Source organism: Lissotriton helveticus, chromosome 8, assembly GCF_964261635.1.
Source record: "Lissotriton helveticus chromosome 8, aLisHel1.1, whole genome shotgun sequence".
NCBI lineage: Eukaryota > Metazoa > Chordata > Amphibia > Caudata > Salamandridae > Lissotriton > Lissotriton helveticus.
Genome location: NC_136069.1, coordinates 1572596518 through 1572619680, shown reverse-complemented (window position 1 = coordinate 1572619680; position 23163 = coordinate 1572596518). Strand labels below are relative to the sequence as shown.

At 48.8% G+C, this 23163-nt stretch overlaps 1 protein-coding gene across 1 annotated transcript in view; it reads right to left on the bottom strand.

The window, feature by feature from the left end:
• The window catches only part of KCNE3 (potassium voltage-gated channel subfamily E regulatory subunit 3), a 90818-nt gene extending 70987 nt beyond the window's left edge, over nt 1-19831 (bottom strand). The window contains exon 1 of the mRNA XM_078656251.1: nt 19504-19831. Coding sequence (XP_078512377.1) covers nt 19504-19625 — 122 coding nt within the window. The 5' untranslated portion in view covers nt 19626-19831. The remainder of the gene's footprint in view (nt 1-19503) is intronic.
• Between the last annotated feature and the right edge of the window lie 3332 nt (nt 19832-23163).

Below are 23163 nucleotides of genomic sequence, written 5' to 3'. Positions count from 1 at the left end.
ACATTATATTACTCCAGGAAACCCACCTAAGAGGCACTCAGTGCGCTTTCATAGCAAGAGGCAGGCACGTGGTGCTTGCGCACTCGGCTTACACAGCAGATTCTAGGGGGGCGGCAATACTCGTTAAAAAATCCACACCGTTCACTATCACTCGTACATGGTTGGATCCTCAGGGGACGTATGCAGGAGTACTGGGAACATGGAGGAGGCGCAGATACACATTCATCTCAGTCTATGCCCCCCAAAACTCCAGGCGCGCAACCTCACTGCAGTCATGGCTATCCTTCTAGATACGGCAGATACGATCCAGATAGTGGGGGGGGACTTCAATGATGTAATGTGTGCCGCAAGGGACAGATCGGGGACCCCACGTATAGCGGGACAAGGCACGGCGCTGGCGCGACAGATGCACACTTTGGGCCTCACGGATGTCTGGAGATGGCTCCACCCCACACAGGAGGCCTACTCCTTCTACTCCGGGGCCCACAGGGTCTTTTCCAGGCTGGATTACATATTTACTTCTAGGCAAGAAATCACGGTCAATGACTTAGCGGAATATAAAGCACGGGGAATCTCGGACCACTCCCCCCTGTATGTACACTTGGGATGAGGGAGGAGGGAAAAGACCATGGAATGCCACCTTGCGGCATGGGACCTGCAAACACCGGATCTATTGAAGGGAATTAGAGCAGACATAAAGGTGTATGTGGCAGAGAATGAGGGTTCAGTAGACTCAGGGATCACGCTCTGGGAAGCACTTCAGCCAGTCCTTAGGGATCATATAAACAGCAGATTGGGGGCGGCCAGGAGGGAGTTACAACATACGGTTACGAATGAGGAGGTCTCGATCTTAGCCCTCGAATCAGAATATCACCATGGGAAGGAGGAAAAAATTCTTAGGAAATTTCTAGACACACAAAGACACTATAGAGAACTTGTCACTGGGGAAGCACGCACACAGGCACTGGCGACACTTCACCGCCTATACGACGTGGGTGATAAATCTGGTAAACTTTTAGCTTGGCTGGGCAGGAGAGAAAGAGCGGCACGTTGGGTTGACAGAATTGAAGTGACGGGGACCGGATCAGCCTGAACAGACGAGGCTATAGCAGAGGCCTTTGCAGCGTATTATGAAGACTTTTATAGAGCCAGAGACCTGGGTGGCGAGGTTGAAGCCAGCCACTATCTGTGCGACATGGAGGTCCCAACACTGTCCCAGGAGGACGCTACGGACCTGGAAGCAGAGATTACACTAGAGGAAATAGCAGAGGCAATAGCGTCCCTGAAGCCGGGGAAGACGCCGGGACCCAACGGCTTCCCGGCGGAATTCTTCAAACGTACGGCGGACCTGCTGCAACGCCATATTAAAAAGCTGTTTGTTGAGGCACTCCAAACGGCGAGCCTGCCACCTGATCTGGCCACGGCCACAATTGTCCCTATACACAAGGAGGGTAAACCCAGAGACATATGTGCCTCCTACCGCCCGATCTCTCTCCTCAATATGGAGACGAAGATTCCGGCCACTGTCCTTGCTAGGCGCCTGCGGGGGGTAATTGCTGATTTAGTGCATGCAGATCAATCCGGGTTCCTTCCAGACAGGGCAACCAAATTAAACCTCCGCCGCACACATAACTGGCTGCAGGAAGTCCAAGGGAGGAGCGAGCCCCACTGGTTCCTCTCGTTAGATGCAGAAAAGACCTTCGATGCAGTTCACTGGCCCTTCTTGTTTGAGACGCTACGGAGGTTCGGCTTTGGCCCCAAGTTCTTACAATGGATTAGACTCCTATACTCTGCCCCAAAGGCACGAGTGAGAGTAAATGGATGGCTGTCGCGCGAATTCCACATTAACAGAGGGACACGTCAGGGGTGCCCACTGTCCCCCCTCCTATTCACATTGACGATAGAAATACTAGCTATCCGGATCCGACGGAATCAGGGAATTAGGGGGTTCACCTGGGGAGACTAGGAAGCCACCCAGGAAAAGATTTCACTATATGCGGACGACGTCCTGCTATTTGTGACGGAACCGGAGGCCACGATCCCGGTCCTGTTTAAAGAATTGGATGACTTCGGAGCGAGAGCTGGTCATACTATTAATTGGCATAAATCGATTCTATATGACCCACAGGGCCGAGAGCGAAGGGATTGCCTACCGGAACTCCTCATTCACACCACAGAGGGACTCCAGTACTTGGGGGTATTTATAACGCTAGACGAGACACTTTCCCTTAATAACAATGTGACCCGCATCATGGCAAGTGGGAAGTTAGAAATGGACCGGTGGAGGCAGCTCCCGCTCACCCTATTGGGGCACGCAGCACTATATAAAAGGGTTCTGCTGCCAAAGTTCCTCTATGCATTGCAAAATGAATATTACCCGCTCCCTCCTGCAACCTTGCCCAAACTTCACGCGGATCTGCGAGCATTCTTATGGTTGGGGAAACACCCGAGAGTAGCCTTGGCCACACTGCAACGCCACCAGTACAGTGGTGGGATCTCCCTTCCCAACCTAGAGGCATACTATTGGGCAGAACACCTTACCCCGATAAATGAATGGCTGCATGCAGCAATAGATCACCCTACTTATGCGCTAGAAAGATCAAAATGGTCTCACACAAACATTCTGTACTACCTATACGGAGGTCCAGGGGGGAGACACCTTCTGCCGGCTACTAGGATCACGTTGACTGCATGGAACAGGGCGACCAAACGCATGGGATAGGAAAAACGGCCCACCCGACAGACGCCACTATGGCACTGTAAGTGGCTAGGTGAACTTAACAAACTGACAGGCTTTAGGCAGTGGGATGACATCGGCATTTCGACCTTAGGGGACGTGATTGCTAGGGGAGAACTGAAAACATTCCACGCCTTACAGGGGGACTTTGGCCTACATAACACTCAGTATTACAGATACACACGGCTAAGGCACGCCTGGAGGGCACAGAACAACGTTCTGACAGACATCCCAGAATATGCCCCGTTGGAGGGTAGGTTACTACAGGAGCAAATAGGGAGGGGAGCGGTGTCCCTCACGTACAGGACGCTGACCAACAATACATTGGGGAACCTACAAGACCTGAGAAACAAATGGGAGGCAGACACGGGTGAGATGGAAGACCTGGACTGGGAGATGGTTCTTATGCACCCGCGTGAGGTTGCGATTAAGTCTAGGCTCCGTCTCATACAGCTGAAGGTGTTGCACAGAGCCTACTACGACAGGGTGCGATTGTACAAAATGGGGAAGGTCATGGACACTGCATGCCTTAGGTGCCACCAACCAGAGGGAAATTTCTACCACATACTTTGGGGCTGTAAAGTCATACAGGAATATTGGGAGGACATATTTGGGGAATTGGAGGAGATCCTGGAAACTACTCTACCACGTGACCCAAAGCTAGCTCTGCTGGGGTTGACGACCGAAGTCGACTTGGCCCGCCCCTTGATCATATTCCTAGTGCTGGCATTGGTGGTGGCCAAGAGAGACATTGCTCGGCGCTGGGGAGCGGCCGAGCCGCCAGACTTAGAGGAATGGAGGAGAGGGCTCGACCTCTATATGGCGGCTGAGAGAGTGAAATATAAAGCCAGGGGCTGCCCAAAAAAGTTCCGGAGAGTATGGACAAAGTGGAGGCAATATCACGGACTAGAGTGAACGCACAGGGGATCTGAAGGAGAACGTTGTTACACTTGATGTTTGATACACACCTAAAGGTGGAGGCGGAGAATGGGCCTGTTCAATGTCTTACTGTAGAACCCTGTTTTTGGTCCGGTGGATGTTACTTTCTCAGAAAAGGGTGGGCGGACTTCGGGGTGGGGGAGGAGGGCGGGCATGGCAGGAGCTGTTTTTAGGGGTTGTTTTTTCTCACTTATCTGCATTCGTGACCAGCTTTGGTTTAAACTATACTGTCGTTTGGGATATGTGAGTAATCCTTATGGGCAAAAGAAAAGTTGCGGAACTGACGGATACTGGCTGAATGTTGAAGCCAGCCCGTGACCTTATGTATTCTCAGATGATACGCCCAGAGCAACAATAAAAAGTTATTTGGAAAAAAAAATAGAAATAGAGGTATAATATTGCACTAAATGGCAGATACTCAAAACACAAGAACAAACGTTACGTTACATGAGGTAATGGTGGCAGTTGTGCATGTATCAAGAGCAAACAAAGTACAAGAGTTAGCAAACTATACATTACAAGAGGAAAGTGGTGTGTGCATGTTACAAAGGAGTACACAATACAGTAGAAGTATAATACTGCAATAAATGGCAGACTCTCAAACCACAAGAACACATTGGGAAGGCACTTCTATGGTCATGTAGAACAGAGTTTTCTATAATGGAAGGACTTCCTTCAGATGATAGAGAGGGCGCAAATTAAATTTGGAAGTGTCTTTGAAGGAGGAGAGCTTTGAAGTCAGTTTTGAAGGCCTGGGAAGAGGCAGTGGCGTAAAGCACATGGAGGGGGCCCCCCACACCCCTGGCAGCCCAGACCATCACCTACCACTTTGCCCTACCACAGGTCAAAATTCAGGACAAGAGGTCAAAATTCAGGACATAACTTCGGGATGAAAGGTACGCTTTACAGACACATCAGAGGTGGTCGTGCAATAGTATATCAGTAAGCACATCGATATCCAAACATATTTAACCATTTGCAAACCTATCCATCATGTATCCTCCCATCTATCATTTCACTCATCCATCCCTCCATCCACCCTTTCACTCATCCATCCATTATCCATCCATCCTTCCTTTCACCCTATCCATCTGTACACTCATCCATCCACTCTTCCACCCATCCTTCCATTCACTCATCCATCCAGACATTTACCCTTTCACCCACCCATCCACCCTTTCAATTACTCATACATCCACTCAGTCCCTCATCCTTCCACCCATTTACCCTTTCAGTCATCCATCCATCCTCCCTTCCTCTCTCCATCGACCCTTTCACTTAGCCATCCTTCCTTCCACCCATTCACCCACCCATCCATTTACTCATCCACTCATGAATACATCCATTGACCCTATCACTCATCCATCCTTTCTCTCATCCATCTATCATTTCACTCCTTCACTCATCTATCCATCATTTTGTCCATCTACCTCCCTTTTACTCACTCATCCATCCATTCACCCTTTCACTTATCAATTCATAAATCCATCATTTCACTCATCCATCCACCCTTTCACTCATCCATCCATCATTTCACTCATCCATCCATCCTTTCACTCACCATCCGCCTTTTTACCCATCCCTCTACCCTTCCACCCATTCATCCATTTATTTACCTTTTCTCTCATCCATCCTTCCACTCACTCACCCGTCCATCCTCTCTCATTATCCATCCGTTCAACCTTTCATTCATCCATTCACCCTTTCACTAATCCATCCAGCCAACCACCCATCCCTTCACCCACTCGCTTGCCCACCTTTTCATATTAATTATGAGCTGAGCCTTTGTCTGCAGAGTTGCAGACAGAAGAGGCCAATCAAGGACTTCGCCGTAGTTCCTAAAGCAAGGGGCGGGGTTCGGTGGGGGAGGGTTCACTATGCCTCTGCACATAGGCAATCTGGAAACTTGTCATGAGTCCTGCATGATGCGCAGTGCCAGGCCATGCGATGACAGTGACATGGTGTTGTTTCAGGGGCTTTAAGTGGGATGAAAAATATGGGGGTCTCTCCAAAGTGTGCGTTCAATGTAATTACGGACGTGGCTAAAAACACCTGAACTAAAAATCTGTGCTTAGTATAGTGTACCGCCCACCTCCCCTGAGGTTCCAAAGGCAACACAGACACTGCCCACCTCCCCTGGGGCTCCGCAGGCAACACAGACACTGCCCACCTCCCCTGGGGCTCTGCACCTAGCACAGACACTGCCCACCTCCCCATGGGCTCTGCACCTAGCACAGACACTGCCCACCTCCCCTGGGGCTCTGCAGGCAACACAGACACTGCCCACCTCCCCTGGGGCTCTGCACCTAGCACAGACACTGCCCACCTCCCCATGGGCTCTGCACCTAGCACAGACACTGCCCACCTCCCCTGGGGCTCTGCAAGCAACACAAACACTGCCCACCTCCCCTGGGGCTCTGCACCCAGCACAGACACTGCCCACCTCCCCATGGGCTCTGCACCTAGCACAGACACTGCCCACCTCCCCTGGGGCTCTGCAAGCAACACAGACACTGCCCACCTCCCCTGGGGCTCCGCAGGCAACACAGACACTGCCCACCTCCCCTGGGGCTCTGCACCTAGCACAGACACTGCCCACCTCCCCATGGGCTCTGCACCCAGCACAGACACTGCCCACCTCCCCTGGGGCTCTGCACCCAGCACAGACACTGCCCACCTCCCCTGGGGCTCTGCAAGCAACACAAACACTGCCCACCTCCCCTGGGGCTCTGCAGGCAACACAAACACGGCCCACCTCCCCTGGGGCTCTGCAGGCAACACAAACACGGCCCACCTCCCCATGGCCTCTGCAGCAAACACAGCCACTGCCCACCTGCCCTGCTGTAATGGAGCCCACCCAGAGTCTGCCCACCTCTCCTTGGCTCTGCAGCCAGCGCAGACAGGGCCAGATCCCCACATACTGCTGTGTGTGAGGGGCCCTCGGTTCTGAAGCAAAGAGCTTCGCCATCACCACTGACCCCCCCACGGCATCCATGCCACCTGTCCATAAGGGGTGGATGCAGTGTCTGCCCTTTCCCCCCATGCCCTGGCCAAGCCCACGGTATACCCTGCTCTTGAGAAGCATCATTAACTTGACGGACCCACCAGTTTAAACATTGTGCCCCTCTACCCTAAGTGGTCTTTCTTTAGTCTTTGAATAAATGTTGCATGTGCCCCGTTGCGCTGGCTGCATCAACGAAGTCGTTGTCACAAGTACTCCTCCTTTCATTTATTAAATGTGTAAAATATACTTAAGGCCCAAATTAGTTTGCTTACGATGTGGAACCCATGGACAGGATGTACTGCTCTACAATATTTCAGTTTTGAAAGTTTGCATAGCGAAGTGGTTCTTTTCTGAGAACCTTTCTCGACTGTGCGCGTCTCACAGGCACAGCAGCACACACTGCACTTTCCCACAGGGAGACAAACGGCTGCAAAGACTGGAGCCTTCTGGTAGCAGTCGAATGATGAGGTGACCGAGGGAGGCTAAGATGCCAAAGAACAGAGAGGAAGGTGAGGCTGAGGAGCATAAGACACACTGTTTGTTTTACTTTTATTGCCGGCCGGGCCCCACCATGATGCCCTTCCTGATTCCAATCCAAATTATCTGATAATTCTGATTACCACCGCGCCACACACTGAGGCTCTGACTGTCCTCGCCACCACCCACGGACACTCCCCTGCTGCTACTAGGCTCGGCGTCAGACGCAGACTCATCTGACCTGAGGGCTGGGTCTGGCCTGCAGCTTCAGAGTTTGGCGCAAGCAGTACGGGCAGGCAGCAGAAGGCCTGGGCAGGCAGGGCAAGGCTAGCCGGGCAGGGGCCGGGGGGCTAGTAATACATTAATTTAAATTATGGCCCGGTGACGGACTTCGAACAGTGAGTCCTGCGTAGGAGCGTGACTGGGTCTTCTTGGGAATGGATGCCACACCTCAGTCTCACTCACACTTTTAATTGCGCGTGCTCAATGCGCATGTCAGGACAAATTCAAATCAGGGCATTGGTCACCAGCCCCACCCTGAAGAACGCGCATACGCGTCCCGGAAGCAACTGCGTGCGGCGCGCCACGCGCACCTAACGTGACCCACAATAACCATTTAATATAAAGAGCCTTAGAGGCCCCAGGCGGAGCCGGGCACCATTTATTAAGAGCCTCAGAGGCCCCGGCTGGGGCCCGCACGTGCAGCAGTTGTTGTTGCGCATCATTTAATTCATGCAAACTGGGGCAAGCCTCTGCGCACGCACCATTTAATTAGAGATTCGCTTCGAATGCCCGCCTCCCGGCGTAGGCCCAGTCATGCATGCCTTGCGCACCATTTCATTTATTAAAGGTGCTGTGCACACTGCGCACCGTGCACCATTCAATTCATGATGAAGTAAGTGAAGGGGCCCCTGGAGCGCGGGCCCCCCGCGCCGCAGGTGCTGTGGAGGCCTGTGTTACACCCCTGCCTACAAAGGTTACATTCCGGTCCTCCTTTTTTAATATGCCTACTCCGGTTTAAAACATACTCCGGTGGGCGACTAAACTATGGAACTGCCTTTCTGCCGGGCCTCAGGGAGACGTCACCACACCTTGATTCTACAAACATCTAAAAAGTTCTGTAGAGCATATTATGTCCAGGTTGTGGGTCCTAACCACGAATGAAGATCTTAGGGGCATATTCACAAAGAAGTGACAGAGTGTGGCATTAGCCTTCTTGGCTTAACGCCGCGCTTTGCCACTTCTGACACACAGGGCTGCACCGTATTTACAACAATACAGTGCAGCCCTTCAAATCCCCCTGCGCTGTTGCTAATTTCAGATGCCTAGAGCCAACGCAGGCACCCTTGCACCATAGGGGTGAAAGTGACAAACAATGGGATAGTGAAAACAGAATAAATAAATAAAACCACTTACCTTGCACTTGTCGCATCGCCAAACACCCGGGGGCCCAAATTTATGAAGATGTTATATCTGCGCAGCTCTACAGACAAAAGCTCTTACAAAACACAGTCTGGAAACCCCATACAGAGGAGAGGGGGACAAGATAAATCCCAATAAAGGGGGCCCAGGTGGAGAAAGGAAGAGAAAAAGAGGGAAAGTGGAAGAGAAAGAGAGAGGGGCAGGAAGGAAGAGAGAAAGGAAGGACATACGAAAATAGGGACTGAACTGTTACAAGAAGGAAGGGCCAATAGGATTTAAGACTAGAGGCAAGGATGAAAATATTGACGGATGGAATGGTAAAAGAATATTTACATGATTGGTCGAAAGAAAGTATGGAAGGATTGATAAAAAATAGGATGAATGTGTAGTTGGGAAAAAAACCTGGATTGAAGAGTGAAAGGATGGGTGTGTGGATTAATAAAAGGAGGGTGAAATAATGTTTGGATGCAGGAAATAGAATGCATGGATGGGTAAAAGGATGGATGAATGGTTGAAAGGTTATGGTCGAAGAATGTAATGATAAAAGGGTGGATGGGTGAAAGACTTACATTTTGGAGACCTTGATTGACAAAGGACCTATGACGGTACCTCTTCTTGGTTGCGAAGGGCGTATTTGCTTCGCTCTCCCGAAGACATTCGAGGCATGCATCGAAGTGAGGGTGCATTTTACATTTCTGCCTACTCCCTTGTACTATTTCCAGCATGGTACTGAGTGAGCAAGCACACAGAGTGAGCAAAATAAGCGGTCCCAAACGTACCTATCGTTTTTCATTTCCTTCTTAGCCTCTGCCATTCTTCTTTCCCCTCAAGTGTCTCCCTTGTCATCTTTTCGCTCATATCTTGCCTCCTCACTAAGTTATCCTTCTTTGAAATTGACAGCCCCCCTTACCTCTCACTTCATTCTCTTTCAGGTTATTTATGGGCGTGTGCCGCTGATGCTTCTGTGCAGTCTCAGATCAAACTTAAGGAGGCGATACACTGCAGTTTAAATAACTTAATGTGACAGACAGAGGATGGCACCAGGGAAAGATTACTGCCCCCTCCCGGCACCCGTGGCAGCTGCTAAAGGGGTCAGGTCACTACTCCGTTGTCCAGTGGGGTAGCCAGAGTGTCAAGGTAACTAGTGTACTGCAAGGAAAGAAGAGGGAAATTGGCCCCGCGCCGTCCACGGACACTCTTTGAACTGTGAAAAACAACAATAATCATCGCTGGGCCCAGGCCCGGACTGGCCGTTGTGGGCACCGGGCAATCCCCCAGTCGGCCGCAAGGGTGGGGGCCGGTTTTGGGCCCTGGGGGCCGTTTTTGTTGCAGAGCCGTTTTTGCAGCATAGCTGCAAAATCGGCCCTGTAACAAAATCGGCTGAAAAGCGGCCCTGACAAAGCACTCGACCCCCTCCCGCCCGGGGGGCGGGGGGGCCGGCCCAGCACTTTGCCAGGGCCGGTTTTGGTTCCCAGTCCGGCCCTGGCTGGGCCCTCTAGGCCCTCTTGGCACTGCACCTGCTGCACCATTGGAAGCTGTGGCCCTACTTTGGTTGGTGCCACCTCGCTCTAATTTATGCCGTGATACCCCAACCATAAAAGCTGTTTCGCAAAATAAAAAATGACAGAGCGGTGATACTGTCCCATGGGGATGTGCTATCAGTATAAATGGGAACAGTCACAGTGTGGGTGTTGTGACTGTTTGAAAATCCTCCGCCATGCCCGAGGCACAGCCAGCTCCTTGTTGGTATTCACTGCCAGTACAAGGTTACAACTTACAAGATCATTCACTCTGCCCCCACAGCACCTACTCCGATGGGAGTCCATGACGTCTGTATCTGGTCTGCGGCCCGGCGGATTACAGGCATGGCTTCTGCTGCTAGTAATCTGTGTCTGGGAGTCTTTGGTCAGCCGCAGGGCCGGACTGGGAACCAAAACCGGCCCTGGCAAAGTGCTCGGCCGGCCCCCCCTCCTCCCCCTTGGGAGGGGGGGGATGCCACCAAGCTCTTTACCAGGTCCGCTTTTCCGCCGAATTTGTTACAGGGCCGATTTTGCAGCTTTGCTGCAAAAACGGCCCTGTCACAAAAACGGCCCCCAGGGGCCCAAAAACGGCCCCCACCCTTGCGGCCGACCGGGGAATTGCCTGGTGCCCGCAACGGCCAGTCCGGGCCTGGTCAGCCGTGGCTGAAACATACCCAGCCGCCTCACTCACTCACTCGCGCTGCACAACTATCTCACCTCGCTCTTGGCCAGGCTGGGTCACCCCCTTCGCAGCCCCCCCCCCCCTCCCCACCTCCCAAGCCTGGGAAATACACCTCACTCACCACATCACTTTGTTTGTACCCACCCAGTTCACTGCCTGGAGCGCCCCAAACTTGATTTTACACTCACCCCACCGCCCACTTTCCCACGGCTGGGCCTTACACTGACTCAGCCTCCCCCATCCTGGAAAATGCACCTCACTCACCGGACTACGCCACTTTGTACCGACCCCGTTCATTGTCTGGAGCGCCCCAGACTGGATTTGACACACTCTCCAAGGGGGTGCAGCTTTGCGCTGGAGGGAGATTGGAACAGAGGCCGCAGGCGCTGCACCCCCGCCCTCCCAAAGATCTCTCTCCTACCACTGACTAACTCTTCCTTCTTCTTGGCACACCCCGAGGCGTCCGCAGTTTATTGTGCTCACATTAAACGCTGCCAGAAACAAGGAAACAACGGAGCGCCACCAGGCACCATTTAATTACATAGCTGCCAAGGTATCAGACTGCTATGTGTGACATTTCCATAATTTATGTGTTATTATGAGTGACATCTCAACGATTGTGAGTGACACCTTCTTGCGAGCAAAATCAAGCATTGAAGACGAGGGAAACACAAATATCTTAAATTACAACCATTTGAGCAATGAGAAACACCAAGACGTTAACTGCTGCAAAGTACCGGAAATGGAAGGCACTAACCTAGCGCCCTTTTAACCTGAAGTGGTATGTAGGAGCTCCATGGAATTGACTGGTGATTGCTAGCCTATGGTGGATTTCATCCGCATCAGTTTTGGGCGGGTGTCCCATTATATGCCACCTTTAAATGACGGCTTTCTGCTGTTTGGAATCCTTTCTGCTGGAGGATTCCATACAGCAGAAAGCGTTCATTTTGAGGTGGCATGTAATGGGACACCCGCCGAAAACTGATGTGGATGAAATCTGCCTACCTCTCATCGCCCAATCCCACCCCATCTCATTCAGAGGTTGGGTACCTCTCTGTGTTTTCGATGCTGAATCTACAGTAGCGCCACTGGTAATGTAAATGTATTGCGATTTATATAGCGCACGTATCACCCGAAGGCATCAAGGTGCTTGCTTTGGGAACCCGTCCTGGCTTTTCCCTGTGAGATAACCCCTACTGGGTATCCCCAGGGTGAAAGCCAGGCATCCCGCCACGGGTGGGCCGCCGTAGTGGAGATTAAGCAACTAATGCCCAGAGTTGCAGCGTAGGACCCCATAATTATAATAGGCACCGAGGCGAGAATTATCGAGTCCGTGGACATTTTTGGGCTCATTACCCTGCCGCGTCGGGAATCGAACCCTGGTCCCGGGCCAGACCTCTGCATCAGGGTCTGCCGCTCTAATCAGTGAGCCACACTCCTCCACTTACTCCTCCACTATACAAGTAAGCCTTGCAGGAGGGGTGTGGGTCACAAGCTGCTGCAATTTGGCATGGCATTCACGATGCAGAACATGGTAGTGCTGGCCAGCTAAAAGTGCACTGGGAACCAAGTTCGAATTTCAGCGATATCGACTCTAAGCAATGTCCTGTGATTCTGGGCAATTCAATTAATTTCCAGTGCCCAAGAAAAAAAATGAATGTATCTGTGCAATGTAACTGTGGCGCAAGTAAAGCGCTCCAATTACATCGGGTCGTGTTTGCACCCTGTAATAAACTGCAAAAGAAAGCACCCCCTGGGAGAAAAGTTCAGGGGTGTTTGGAACACTGGCTGAATAGCGTGAACTAAACAAGGCCCTGCCTCTCTGTGGGTCTTGTGAAAAAGGCAACTGAATCTCCACTGTGACCCTCCTGGCACAGTAATTTGGGGGCACAGAGAAATTTCTATGAAAGAAGTACTTACGTGATACGAAGTCTAAATTCGGCACATAACTGCAGGGTCAGTGTGACAGATCCTCCGACACCCCAGTAGATCAGCAGCTCGGTGGGGCAGCTGAAGTCTGAATTATGCTGTTTTTTATTATTAATTTGAAATGGTCGAGTCGGCTGCAATAATTTCAGTGGGGAATAAATTAACAGATGAACTACAGACCAGCATGGTGTGGCCCGGGTGACGGTCGGTGCGAGGGGCCTGCGCAGCAGCATTGCGAACAGCACCATCATTCAATTTGCGTGGCCACCCGAAAACCAGCCAGCCCAGAGACACACCTTCCTCAAAGCTCCACGCTCCGGCAGCAGGATGTGACGTCCATCCCGGCGCCGGCACGTAGCAGATACCTGACTGGGCCCAGCAGTCTAGTCACTGCCATGAAGAGCCTCAGAGGCCAGGCGGCCGTGGGCTGCGTGCGCGGCTGCGCACACCCTTTAATTTAAGGGGAGGCCGGGCGTGCGCAACTAATTAATGAAGCCTTGAAGAGGCTTGCTTGCAAGTTGCTGACTCCGATCATTGAGGGGCCCCCTTGGAGCGCGAGGCCCCCCCGCACCGCGTGGTCTGCGGGGGCCTGTGTTACGCCCCTGGGAAGAGGTGGTGGTCCGGAGCTGAGGCAGAAGCAAGTTCAAGATTCTCACCACGTTGCCTGAAAATGATTGGGCCATCGACCTTTCCTTCTTGAAAGTGGGAGGTTCAAGCAATAGATTTTCCGCATTACGTGATGGTCTAGAGCCTCCAGAGAGTTTCAGTTTATTCGCCAGGTAGTGAGGAGAGGAGGAGTGCAAGGCTTTGTGGGTGATACAGGCAGTCTTGTAGATAGATCTTGCCTCGATGGGAAGCCAATGGAGGGTGGATAAAAGGGGTGTGATGTGGTCGCTTCTTTTGGCCCCATATATGAAACGAGCTGCTGAATGGAGAACAGAATTATGGGGGGACAGGTGGGATTTGAGGAGGCCAGTAAGAAGAGAGTTGCAGTAGTCCTTTTAGATCCATTAATTTGCATTGGCTCCGTATTCATCCTTTCTGGCACTTGCACTGGAAGTACTGACTCAGCTAAGTGGACCCAAATAAACAATGCTATCCCACCATGCCTCGGGCCCTTTGATGACGTACCAAATGGACAATGCTATCCACCCTGCCCAAACTCCTTTAGTGACGTCTCTAATAAACAATGCTATTCCACCCTGCCTCGGATGACGTCTCTAATGAACAATACTATTTCACCCTGCCCCGGCTCCTTTGATGACATCTCTAATAAACAATGCTATCCCACCCTGCCCTGGTTCCTTTGACGTCTCTAATAAACAATTCTATCCCACCCTGCCCTGGCTCCTTTGATGATGTCTCTAATAAACAATGCTATCCCACGATGCCCCGGCTCCTTTCATGACGTCTCTAATAAACAATGCTATCCCACCCTGCCCTGGTTCCTTTGACGTCTCTAATAAACAATTCTATCCCACCCTGCCCTGCTCCTTTGATGACGTCTCTAATAAACAATGCTATCCCACGATGCCCCGGCTCCTTTGATGACGTCTCTAATAAACAATGCTATCCCACGATGCCCCGGCTCCTTTCATGACGTCTCTAATAAACAATGCTATCCCACCCTGCCCTGGTTCCTTTGACGTCTCTAATAAACAATTCTATCCCACGATGCCCCGGCTCCTTTCATGACGTCTCTAATAAACAATGCTATCCCACCCTGCCCCGGCTCCTTTGATGACGTCTCTAATAAACAATGCTATCCCACGATGCCCCGGCTCCTTTCATGACGTCTCTAATAAACAATGCTATCCCACGATGCCCCGGCTCCTTTGATGACGTCTCTAATAAACAATGCTATCCCACGATACCCCGGCTCCTTTCATGACGTCTCTAATAAACAATGCTATCCCACCCTGCCCTGGTTCCTTTGACGTCTCTAATAAACAATTCTATCCCACGATGCCCCGGCTCCTTTCATGACGTCTCTAATAAACAATGCTATCCCACCCTGCCCCGGCTCCTTTGATGACGTCTCTAATAAACAATGCTATCCCACGATGCCCCGGCTCCTTTCATGACGTCTCTAATAAACAATGCTATCCCACGATGCCCCGGCTCCTTTGATGACGTCTCTAATAAACAATGCTATCCCACGATACCCCGGCTCCTTTGATGACGTCTCTAATAAACATTGATGTGTCTCTAATAAACAATGCTGTCCCACGATACCCCGGCTCCTTTGATGACGTCTCTAATAAACAATGCTGTCCCACCATACCCCGGCTCCTTTGATGACGTCTCTAATAAACAATGCTGTCCCACGATACCCCGGCTCCTTTGATGACGTCTCTAATAAACAATGCTATCCCACCCTGCCCCGGCTCCTTTGATGACGTCTCTAATAAACAATGCTATCCCACCCTGCCCCGGCTCCTTTGATGACGTCTCTAATAAACAATGCTATCCCACCCTGCCTCGGCTCCTTTGATGACATCTCTAATAAACAATGCTATCCCACCCTGCCCCGGCTCCTTTGATGACGTCTCTAATAAACAATGCTATCCCACCCTGCCCCGGCTCCTTTGATGACGTCTCTAATAAACAATGCTATCCCACCCTGCCCCGGCTCCTTTGATGACGTCTCTAATAAACAATGCTATCCCACCCTGCCTCGGCTCCTTTGATGACATCTCTAATAAACAATGCTATCCCACCCTGCCTCGGCTCCTTTGATGACATCTCTAATAAACAATGCTATCCCACCCTGCCCCGGCTCCTTTGATGACGTCTCTAATAAACAATGCTATCCCACCCTGCCTCGGCTCCTTTGATGACGTCTCTAATAAACAATGCTATCCCAGGCTGCCTCGGCTCCTTTGGTGACGTCACTGGTAAACAATGAAATAACACTGTCTCTGCTGCTTTGATGAGGTCACCAGAGAGAGCCACGCGCCTGCTGCTCATCAGCCAGTGCCGCCAGCTGACGCCAGATGTAACAGTTCTGCTGCAGCCCAGGGACGGGGTCCTTCTTGAGAGTGACTCATAGCAAACAAAGCTGAAAAGTCATCTCTGGGCGCTTTCGTAAAGTTATTTTGACAATGTTTGCAATTTCATGAAGTTTTACGTTTACTCCCCTTTTGTGTGATGATTATTATAAATTTGCAACAACAAGGAAATATTTTATATACATTGACGTAATTCGATTGGAATCAAAATGATATCACCATGCTATTAAATATTGTCTTGCAAATAACAGAAAAACGTTGTACGGGCGAAGGCAAACTTGAACCAGGAAATGTCTCAGATTATTTGAATGGCAACATGACCAGCATGAATGCAACTTTGGAGATCCTAGTCCGTTGTGAGTAGTGTAGCTCAGACTGAGTTCAGTTTTTTAGGTCTGGCTTAGAGGTTGACTAACTTGTTTTGCGAGCCTCATGTAATAACCCCAAAAATCAAAAATACATACATATAGAGGTAAATAGAAAGCTTTTGCGTCAGCCTTCTTTATCCATGTGTCTGTTCAGCTCCCATTCACATTTTTCTTCTGTCCCCCACAGCATGAGGCAATGGATCAGCCCAAGTCAGCCATCAACTCTCTTGCACTGGGGGACGAGGTCTTGTTTTTGCACATGTGCATATCGGCCTAGAAAGTAGTGCACTTCAGTGTACACTTCGTTGTATATTTTAGCCATTAACGTTTAAACTGTGTCTTACAGTATTTCAATAATACATTTTCTTTGCTCTAATAGTAATGATTTTTTCTTTTATCTACTTTAAACCCGAAAATAGTTTGCATACCTTTAGTAAGTAAACGTGCTCGATAGGAGGCATCTGGCTCTGTTCTATTAAAATTATATTCAATATTTTTTTAATTATTATTATTTTACTATACACCAGAGGCCACCACGATTAGGAAGCGCATGCATTCGTTTTTTTTGTTGTACCTCTTTTTTGTTTCATATAATTCCAATATTTTTTTTTAATACTATTATCAGCATGCGAAGCCAAGGCTTGTATCTTTGCATTTGTGCATCTGTAGTTGTATCTGTTATAAATGCAAGATTGTAAATACCAGAATGCAAAGACAAGAGACAAGATTGAATGAGCTATTCACATCTGTCAAGGGACATCTTGAGATCTCTGCCACTTGACTACCCACTTTAACTAGGTGGAGAATAGCTAATAGGGAGGCAAGCTTTCTGTTACCTTCTAGGGTCACTGCAGGCCAAGGCAACTGCAGTCCCACCCAATCAATAACATGTAGGGTGCAGTGCACTGCAATCCCAGAATTCCAGGTGTGGTCTTACCTTCCTTGTACACAGTGTTGAGATTGTTCGCAGAAAATCAAGAGATTACATTATGATCAGGATTTGTTATGTGACTTCTATTGCCCAATTAAATGAAATGTATGTGTGCCAAACGTTCTGAGAATCAATCCCTGTGTCTCGATGACTCAGGGCTTCGGTCTCATTCTCAGTACCACAACTTTCCTACCGGAAATATAAACCAAAGCCTGCACTCGCCCGAAGAGCAAGATTATCTGAAAATAGGGACAGGTTCATATTAAGTGTCAAAGAGGCTTCAAATAAGGCACGTGGGTGTTATGAACAAGAGCAAATTGTTTTATTTAACTCAACGACTCTGTTAAAAGGTAGCCCTTACTGTGCCAGCCTGTTTGTCTGACAATGAAAACAACCACTGGCAAAGCCAGTGGGTCTCAGCTTTAAAAGGCCAAGCTATTTGGTTTTGCCAATGCTTGTTGTCACTGGCATGTGAATGAACGTGTCAACAAACAAGTGCTAGAAAGGCCAGCAATCTTAAAGAAAGAAAGAAAGAAAATGAAGAAAAGAAAGAGAAGAAAGAAGGAAGGAAAGGAAGGAAAGGAAGAAAGGAGGGAAAGGAAGAAACGGAAAGAAAAGGAAGAAACGGAAAGAAAAGGAAGGGAGGGGAGGGGAGTGGGGAAAGAGAGAGAGAGATAATGGAAACATGCACTGCCAGGGAATGCGCAATAACAACTAAAACAAGCATTACCAAAGCCAATTAGGTTTGTTCTTGGTTTCAGCACTTTGGCTTTGACAACGCTTGTTTAGTATCGTCATGGTTTTGTAAAAGTTTGTTTTTGAGGAGCTGCCAGTCCTCAATTAAACTTTGACTAAAAGCAAAAATATTTTTGGGTCTCACAAAGCACAGTTCTCTGGATTAGGCCATACAACTAAAGGGAACTAATTTATGCAGATATTTGCTTTGCGAAACAGCGGATTGCTGTCACTCACAGTTTAGTTAGCCAATGTTTGAAATGGGCTGACCCTTTGCCCCAGGCTGTATTCTATGTGTGAGTGTCTGTTCATGAGGGATGTGTTCTGTGGTTGTATGTATCTACCTAAGTGTGGTGTGTGTATATGTGTGTGATGGGCCTGTGTGTCCATATAAATGTCAGCATGATTTGGTGCATTTGTGCCAGGTGTGGGTTTGTGGTGTATGTGTGATTATTGTGGGCTGGTGTTCTGATATCATGTCTGTTTATATGTGTTTGAGAGAAAATAATTTTGCAGGGGCAGCTGCATCCATTGGCCCCTTCACGGAAAGTAAGAGGTTTGTGTTTGATGTTCATATATATCTGTGTGCTTATTGTCTGTAGTTATCTCTGGTTTGGCTATGTGTTTTCGATCAATTACTTTTGAGATCTGGCTTCACATCGCAGCAGTTTATTCGACCTAGTGTTACTAATTCTTTAAATTACACAGGATTTGCCTTCAACTAGAGGAGTTTCTCTCTCCCCTCCTATAGAGTGCCTGAATAGCAATACACGAGGGACTATTTTACATCTCAAAAGTACACAGACTCATTACACATTACGTTTGTGTACATTATACATGTAATCTATATAGAAAACAAACGTGGTTTTGTTTTTGCACCACAGCAGGCTTTTTAAAAATGTGTTTGCCATTACCTGCATTTTGCACACTGGGGCGTATTGAATACACTTATAAACAAGCTTAGCAAAACCAAAAGATATGGCTTTTATATGCCAACACTGGCATGCACAAATTCTGTTTGCATAGTATGTACATTAAAAAGTGTACGTTTTGTGCTGACTGTGAGGGGCTTGAGCGTGCAAAGATGTGAAGTGTGTCTTTTGCAAGTGTGTTTGTGATAGTCGCATATATCTGTGAGTGTGCGTTACAGTTTGTGTTATGTGCACGTTTGCGTAAAGTATTCACGTTAGGCGCATGATTGCTGCGAATGTGGAACGTAGTGTGCGTTCCTGTGGTACATGGCAGTGCACTGGGCGCAATTGTTACATGGATGTTTACGAGGTTTGAGTCAGTGTCATGTGTTGTGCACGTTTGTATGACTTTCCGTTTGTTGTACATATATGTGACACTGTGATATATACATATATGTGTGTGTGTGTGAGGGTGAATGTGTGAGTGTTTGGAGCACACATGCATGAGTATGCAAGATGTGATTATCGGTGTGTGTGTGTGTGTGTGTAGCTGTGCATCTGTGACGCGCACCCGTGTGTGTTTTGCGTGTGCTTCTTGAGCTGCAGGTGTCTGCAGAGTTTGCACTCGTGTGTGTTAGTTGCGTGAATGTGTGCGTGATGTCCCGGTCTGTGATGCACACCTGACATCCAACACACACCGCCCCGAGCTCCCACACACTGACAAAAGTACACGTACACAGGCTGTCTGCACCGGTACAATGAATGCGTGCCTCATAATGTGTGAAGTCCCGCCAATCACCCCTGGAGCCGCCGCCCTCGCGCTCAGAGCTCACTCACCGCCCTGTGCCGCCTGCATGGAGGCTCCGGCCGGCAGCGCTGGACTCCCTCCCTCCTCCTCCTCCACAGTCGGTCCGTCGGTCTGCGCCTCTGACAGCCGCTCCGTCTGAGGCGAGCCGCATGCCAAGACAGCCCCGGCTCGAACACGCCCTCCGCAGCGCCCTGTCACCGCTGCCAGGGCAGTGCTGAGGACAGCGCGTCTGAGGAGGCTCCGTCCTGTCCCCACCGAGGGGGGCCCCTGGGCTCTGTCCGTGCCTGAAAAGGGGCAGGAGGTGGAGAGGCAAACAAAAAAAGTAATTTGTTCAGCTGCCTAGACTTCGCCCTGCTCCCAAACAGGTGTGACTTCTCTAGCAAATGTTTGCTTTGTTTTAATCACCACAACACTGCATTCTGGGACTTGTAGTTTAATTCTAACATTTCGATGACCTGTATTTTATGTTATGATGATATGTATTGTTGCCACGTCGGACGTCAATTCACCGAAAAGCCAGGGGTAGGAAGTGACATCACAAGCTCTTTGACTTCAACTTTCACTCACACACGCTCGTACTTTCGCAAACACAAAAATTCACACATATCCACTCTCTCACATATAAAGCACACTCTCACTCGCAAGCACGCACACAACATACATTTAAAATCACTTTTTACCGAACTCAGCTGCCGTGGAAGGGCATATTCCGGACTATTTTACTCAATTTTTATTACACTATTAGTGAATAATATATTTTATTTATTCACTATTAGTGTAATAAAAAATTGACAGAATATAAAGAAAGTGGAGCCACAAGTTGCCACTCTCTGTGTTCCTGGCACTGAATTTGCCTCCTCTGAAGATAGGAGTCACAAAGGCAGTGCTATAGGTAGCAAACACCTTTAAATGATGTCCATGGTTACAACTGTTTAAAGCGTGCATGTTAAACATTGTGCTTTTCAGCAGACACATTAACCCTAATGCTATTTTAAAGCGAGTTAAACCTATGACTAGACTCCACACATGTATCTCTAGCAGATGTATTAACCACCAGGGTTCGCATACTGTTATTGTTGCATGAAAATTAGAGGATACACATCTCTCTCCCCAGCAGGGACATAAAATGTAAATATGTAAATCCGTATTTGTAAAGCGCAAACTACTCACCCTTACGGGTCTCAAGGCGCTGGGGGCCGTCGTGGAAATTATGTGAGCTATTGCCCAGAGTCACATGGTGCTAAGCTGAGCTGCTGCCGGAGATCAAACCGTGAATCCTGTGCTCCAAAGTCAGCTGCCCTGGCCGCTGCACCACAGCTCTCCTCTCCACTTAACCATGTAGGATATTTTAAAATTCTACCTGTTTGTGACTCGATAAGTAAGCCAAAACAGATGACTATCACACGTGTCCTTGCTGCCAAATTCCTAGGAACAGAGTTAAAAAAAAAATACTTAAGTAAGACCCTGGAAATGATCATGATCTTGGTAGAATGGATACTGCGTCACAAACGTTACGGATATCCAATCCACCGTATTACAAGTCCCACAGGATATAATGGAGTTGAAAACGGGGGACGGGATATCTGTCACGTTAGTGACGGAGTAGCCCTTCTGCCAAGATAGTAATCCGGCCCTCTGTTGCTCTTGACAACGCCCCTCGTCACTCTACCCAGGCCCGGACTGACCGTTGCGGGCACCGGGCAATCCCCCGGTGCGCCGCAAGGGTGGGGGCCGGTTTTGGGCCCCTGGGGACCGTTTTTGTTACAGGGCCGTTTATGCAGCATAGCTGCACAATCGGCCCTGTAACAAAATCAGCCGAAAACCAGCCCCGGCAAAGAGCTCGGTCGCACCCCGACCCCGAACCTCCCCCAGGGGGGCCGGCCGAGTACTTTGCCGGGGCCGGTTTTGGTTCCCAGTCCGGCCCCGACTCTACCGCTTTTGTTCTATTACAAATTGACCCTTAGTTTATGGGATTCTAGTGTAATTGTTTTAGGTCTGGCGCTGGCCAAGACCTTTAGCTTTTAATAAAATGATGGTCTGTTGCCTCATTCACATGATGTGCCATCCACCACATCATACAGCATGAAGCACAGAGTCAGCCCATTTCAGCCCCTGGCTTACTTCATTTTTAGTGACATCATTCAGCTCTTGCACGATGTGCACAGACACAGAAAAAGTAGACCTTTATGTGCCAGGGACTTTTGGCCTAATATGTGTTTTATTGTGGAACAAAAATTAACTTTTGCATTTACTTTATGTTTAGTTATCTTTTATTTTTGGCACAGGACTGACAGCTCCCATATCAGTGCTACCAGGTTGTTTGAGCCCACACCATGCTTAATTCATTACTTTTACTAAAACAATATACAATAAATCAGGACTTATAAAGCACAGTTAATCAACTGATAAGGTATCTGGGCACTTGTAGGTCCTGGAAACTTATTTCAACAGCCTGGTCAGGAGGGCCATTCGTAATTCCAAAAATGAGTTGATGATCCGGAGTTGCGTGGGGAGGCTGTTCCAGGTCTTTGCTGTGCTGTGGTAGAAGAAATGTCCTCCACTTCTGCTTCGGTAGATGCAGGGAGTATGGGCAAGTGAGAGGGAGGCAGAGCATAGTCTCCTTGATGGTTGGTGGAAGTTCAGATGGTGTTTAATAGAGGCAGGTCCTTGGATGTGTAGAGTCTTGTGTGCATGAGTCAGCAGCTTGAATTGTCATCTCTTCTATATGGGGAGCCAGTGGAGGTGTCTGAGGTCGGTTTGTCGGGGAAGGGTAGGGCTGCAGCATTCTTTATGGTCTGAAGTCTCTGTAGGAGGTGTGTGACAATTAATATGTAGAGGGCGTTACCGTAGTTCAGTCGGCTGGTAATGAGGGTCTGTGCCACGGTGCATCTTGTGTTATCAAAGAGTCTGATTAAAATACCACTAACCTGAAAGTAGTTACCAGAAGGGCGATGCACGAAGCCTGTTCAACTATTCCCCCTATGGTATCTCCCGTGAGCGAGTAGTACACAGCTCACGAAAAAGGCACCACACAGGGGAAAGGGAGAATGGGATAAATAGGAGAGGCCGGTTGAAGATAATAGGTATGCCTCGTCTGTGGAGATAGTAATGAGGAATCTGTTCCTATCCTCTGTGTGAAGTCAGCCCTGTATGCATGCCCACGGGTATAACAAGTGCTTAGCTTTTAAACATGAACTAATCGTTGGCAAATTTTTTCAAAGTTCTAAGATGGTTAAATATCATGAATCAATCAGAGACATATCAGTTTCAGTTCAGTTTCAAGGCTTTATTCAGTTTGTAAGGCACAACCATATAAGCGATAATTAAAATACAATAGTATTGTTGTCATCCCACATTAAATTCACAAATATTTCTAAAAAAACCTAAGTGACTTTATATACAACATAGGTTAATAGAATTTGTGCAAAAACTTAATTAAGTGCCATATGCTCTCTATATTACATAATGTGCAAATGTCGCAGTACAGTACCTTGTATAGTTAATTTACATTTCATGCAAATTTTCCAAAGTGACATGTGCTAACAATTGATACATTATGTGCAAATTTCGCGATAAAGTGCCATATGCCAACAATATGCATTTCGTGCAAAAAGTGCCATATGCTACTGATACTGAATTTAGTAAAATAATGACATTATAACATATGTTTACCGTATGAGTTATTAAGT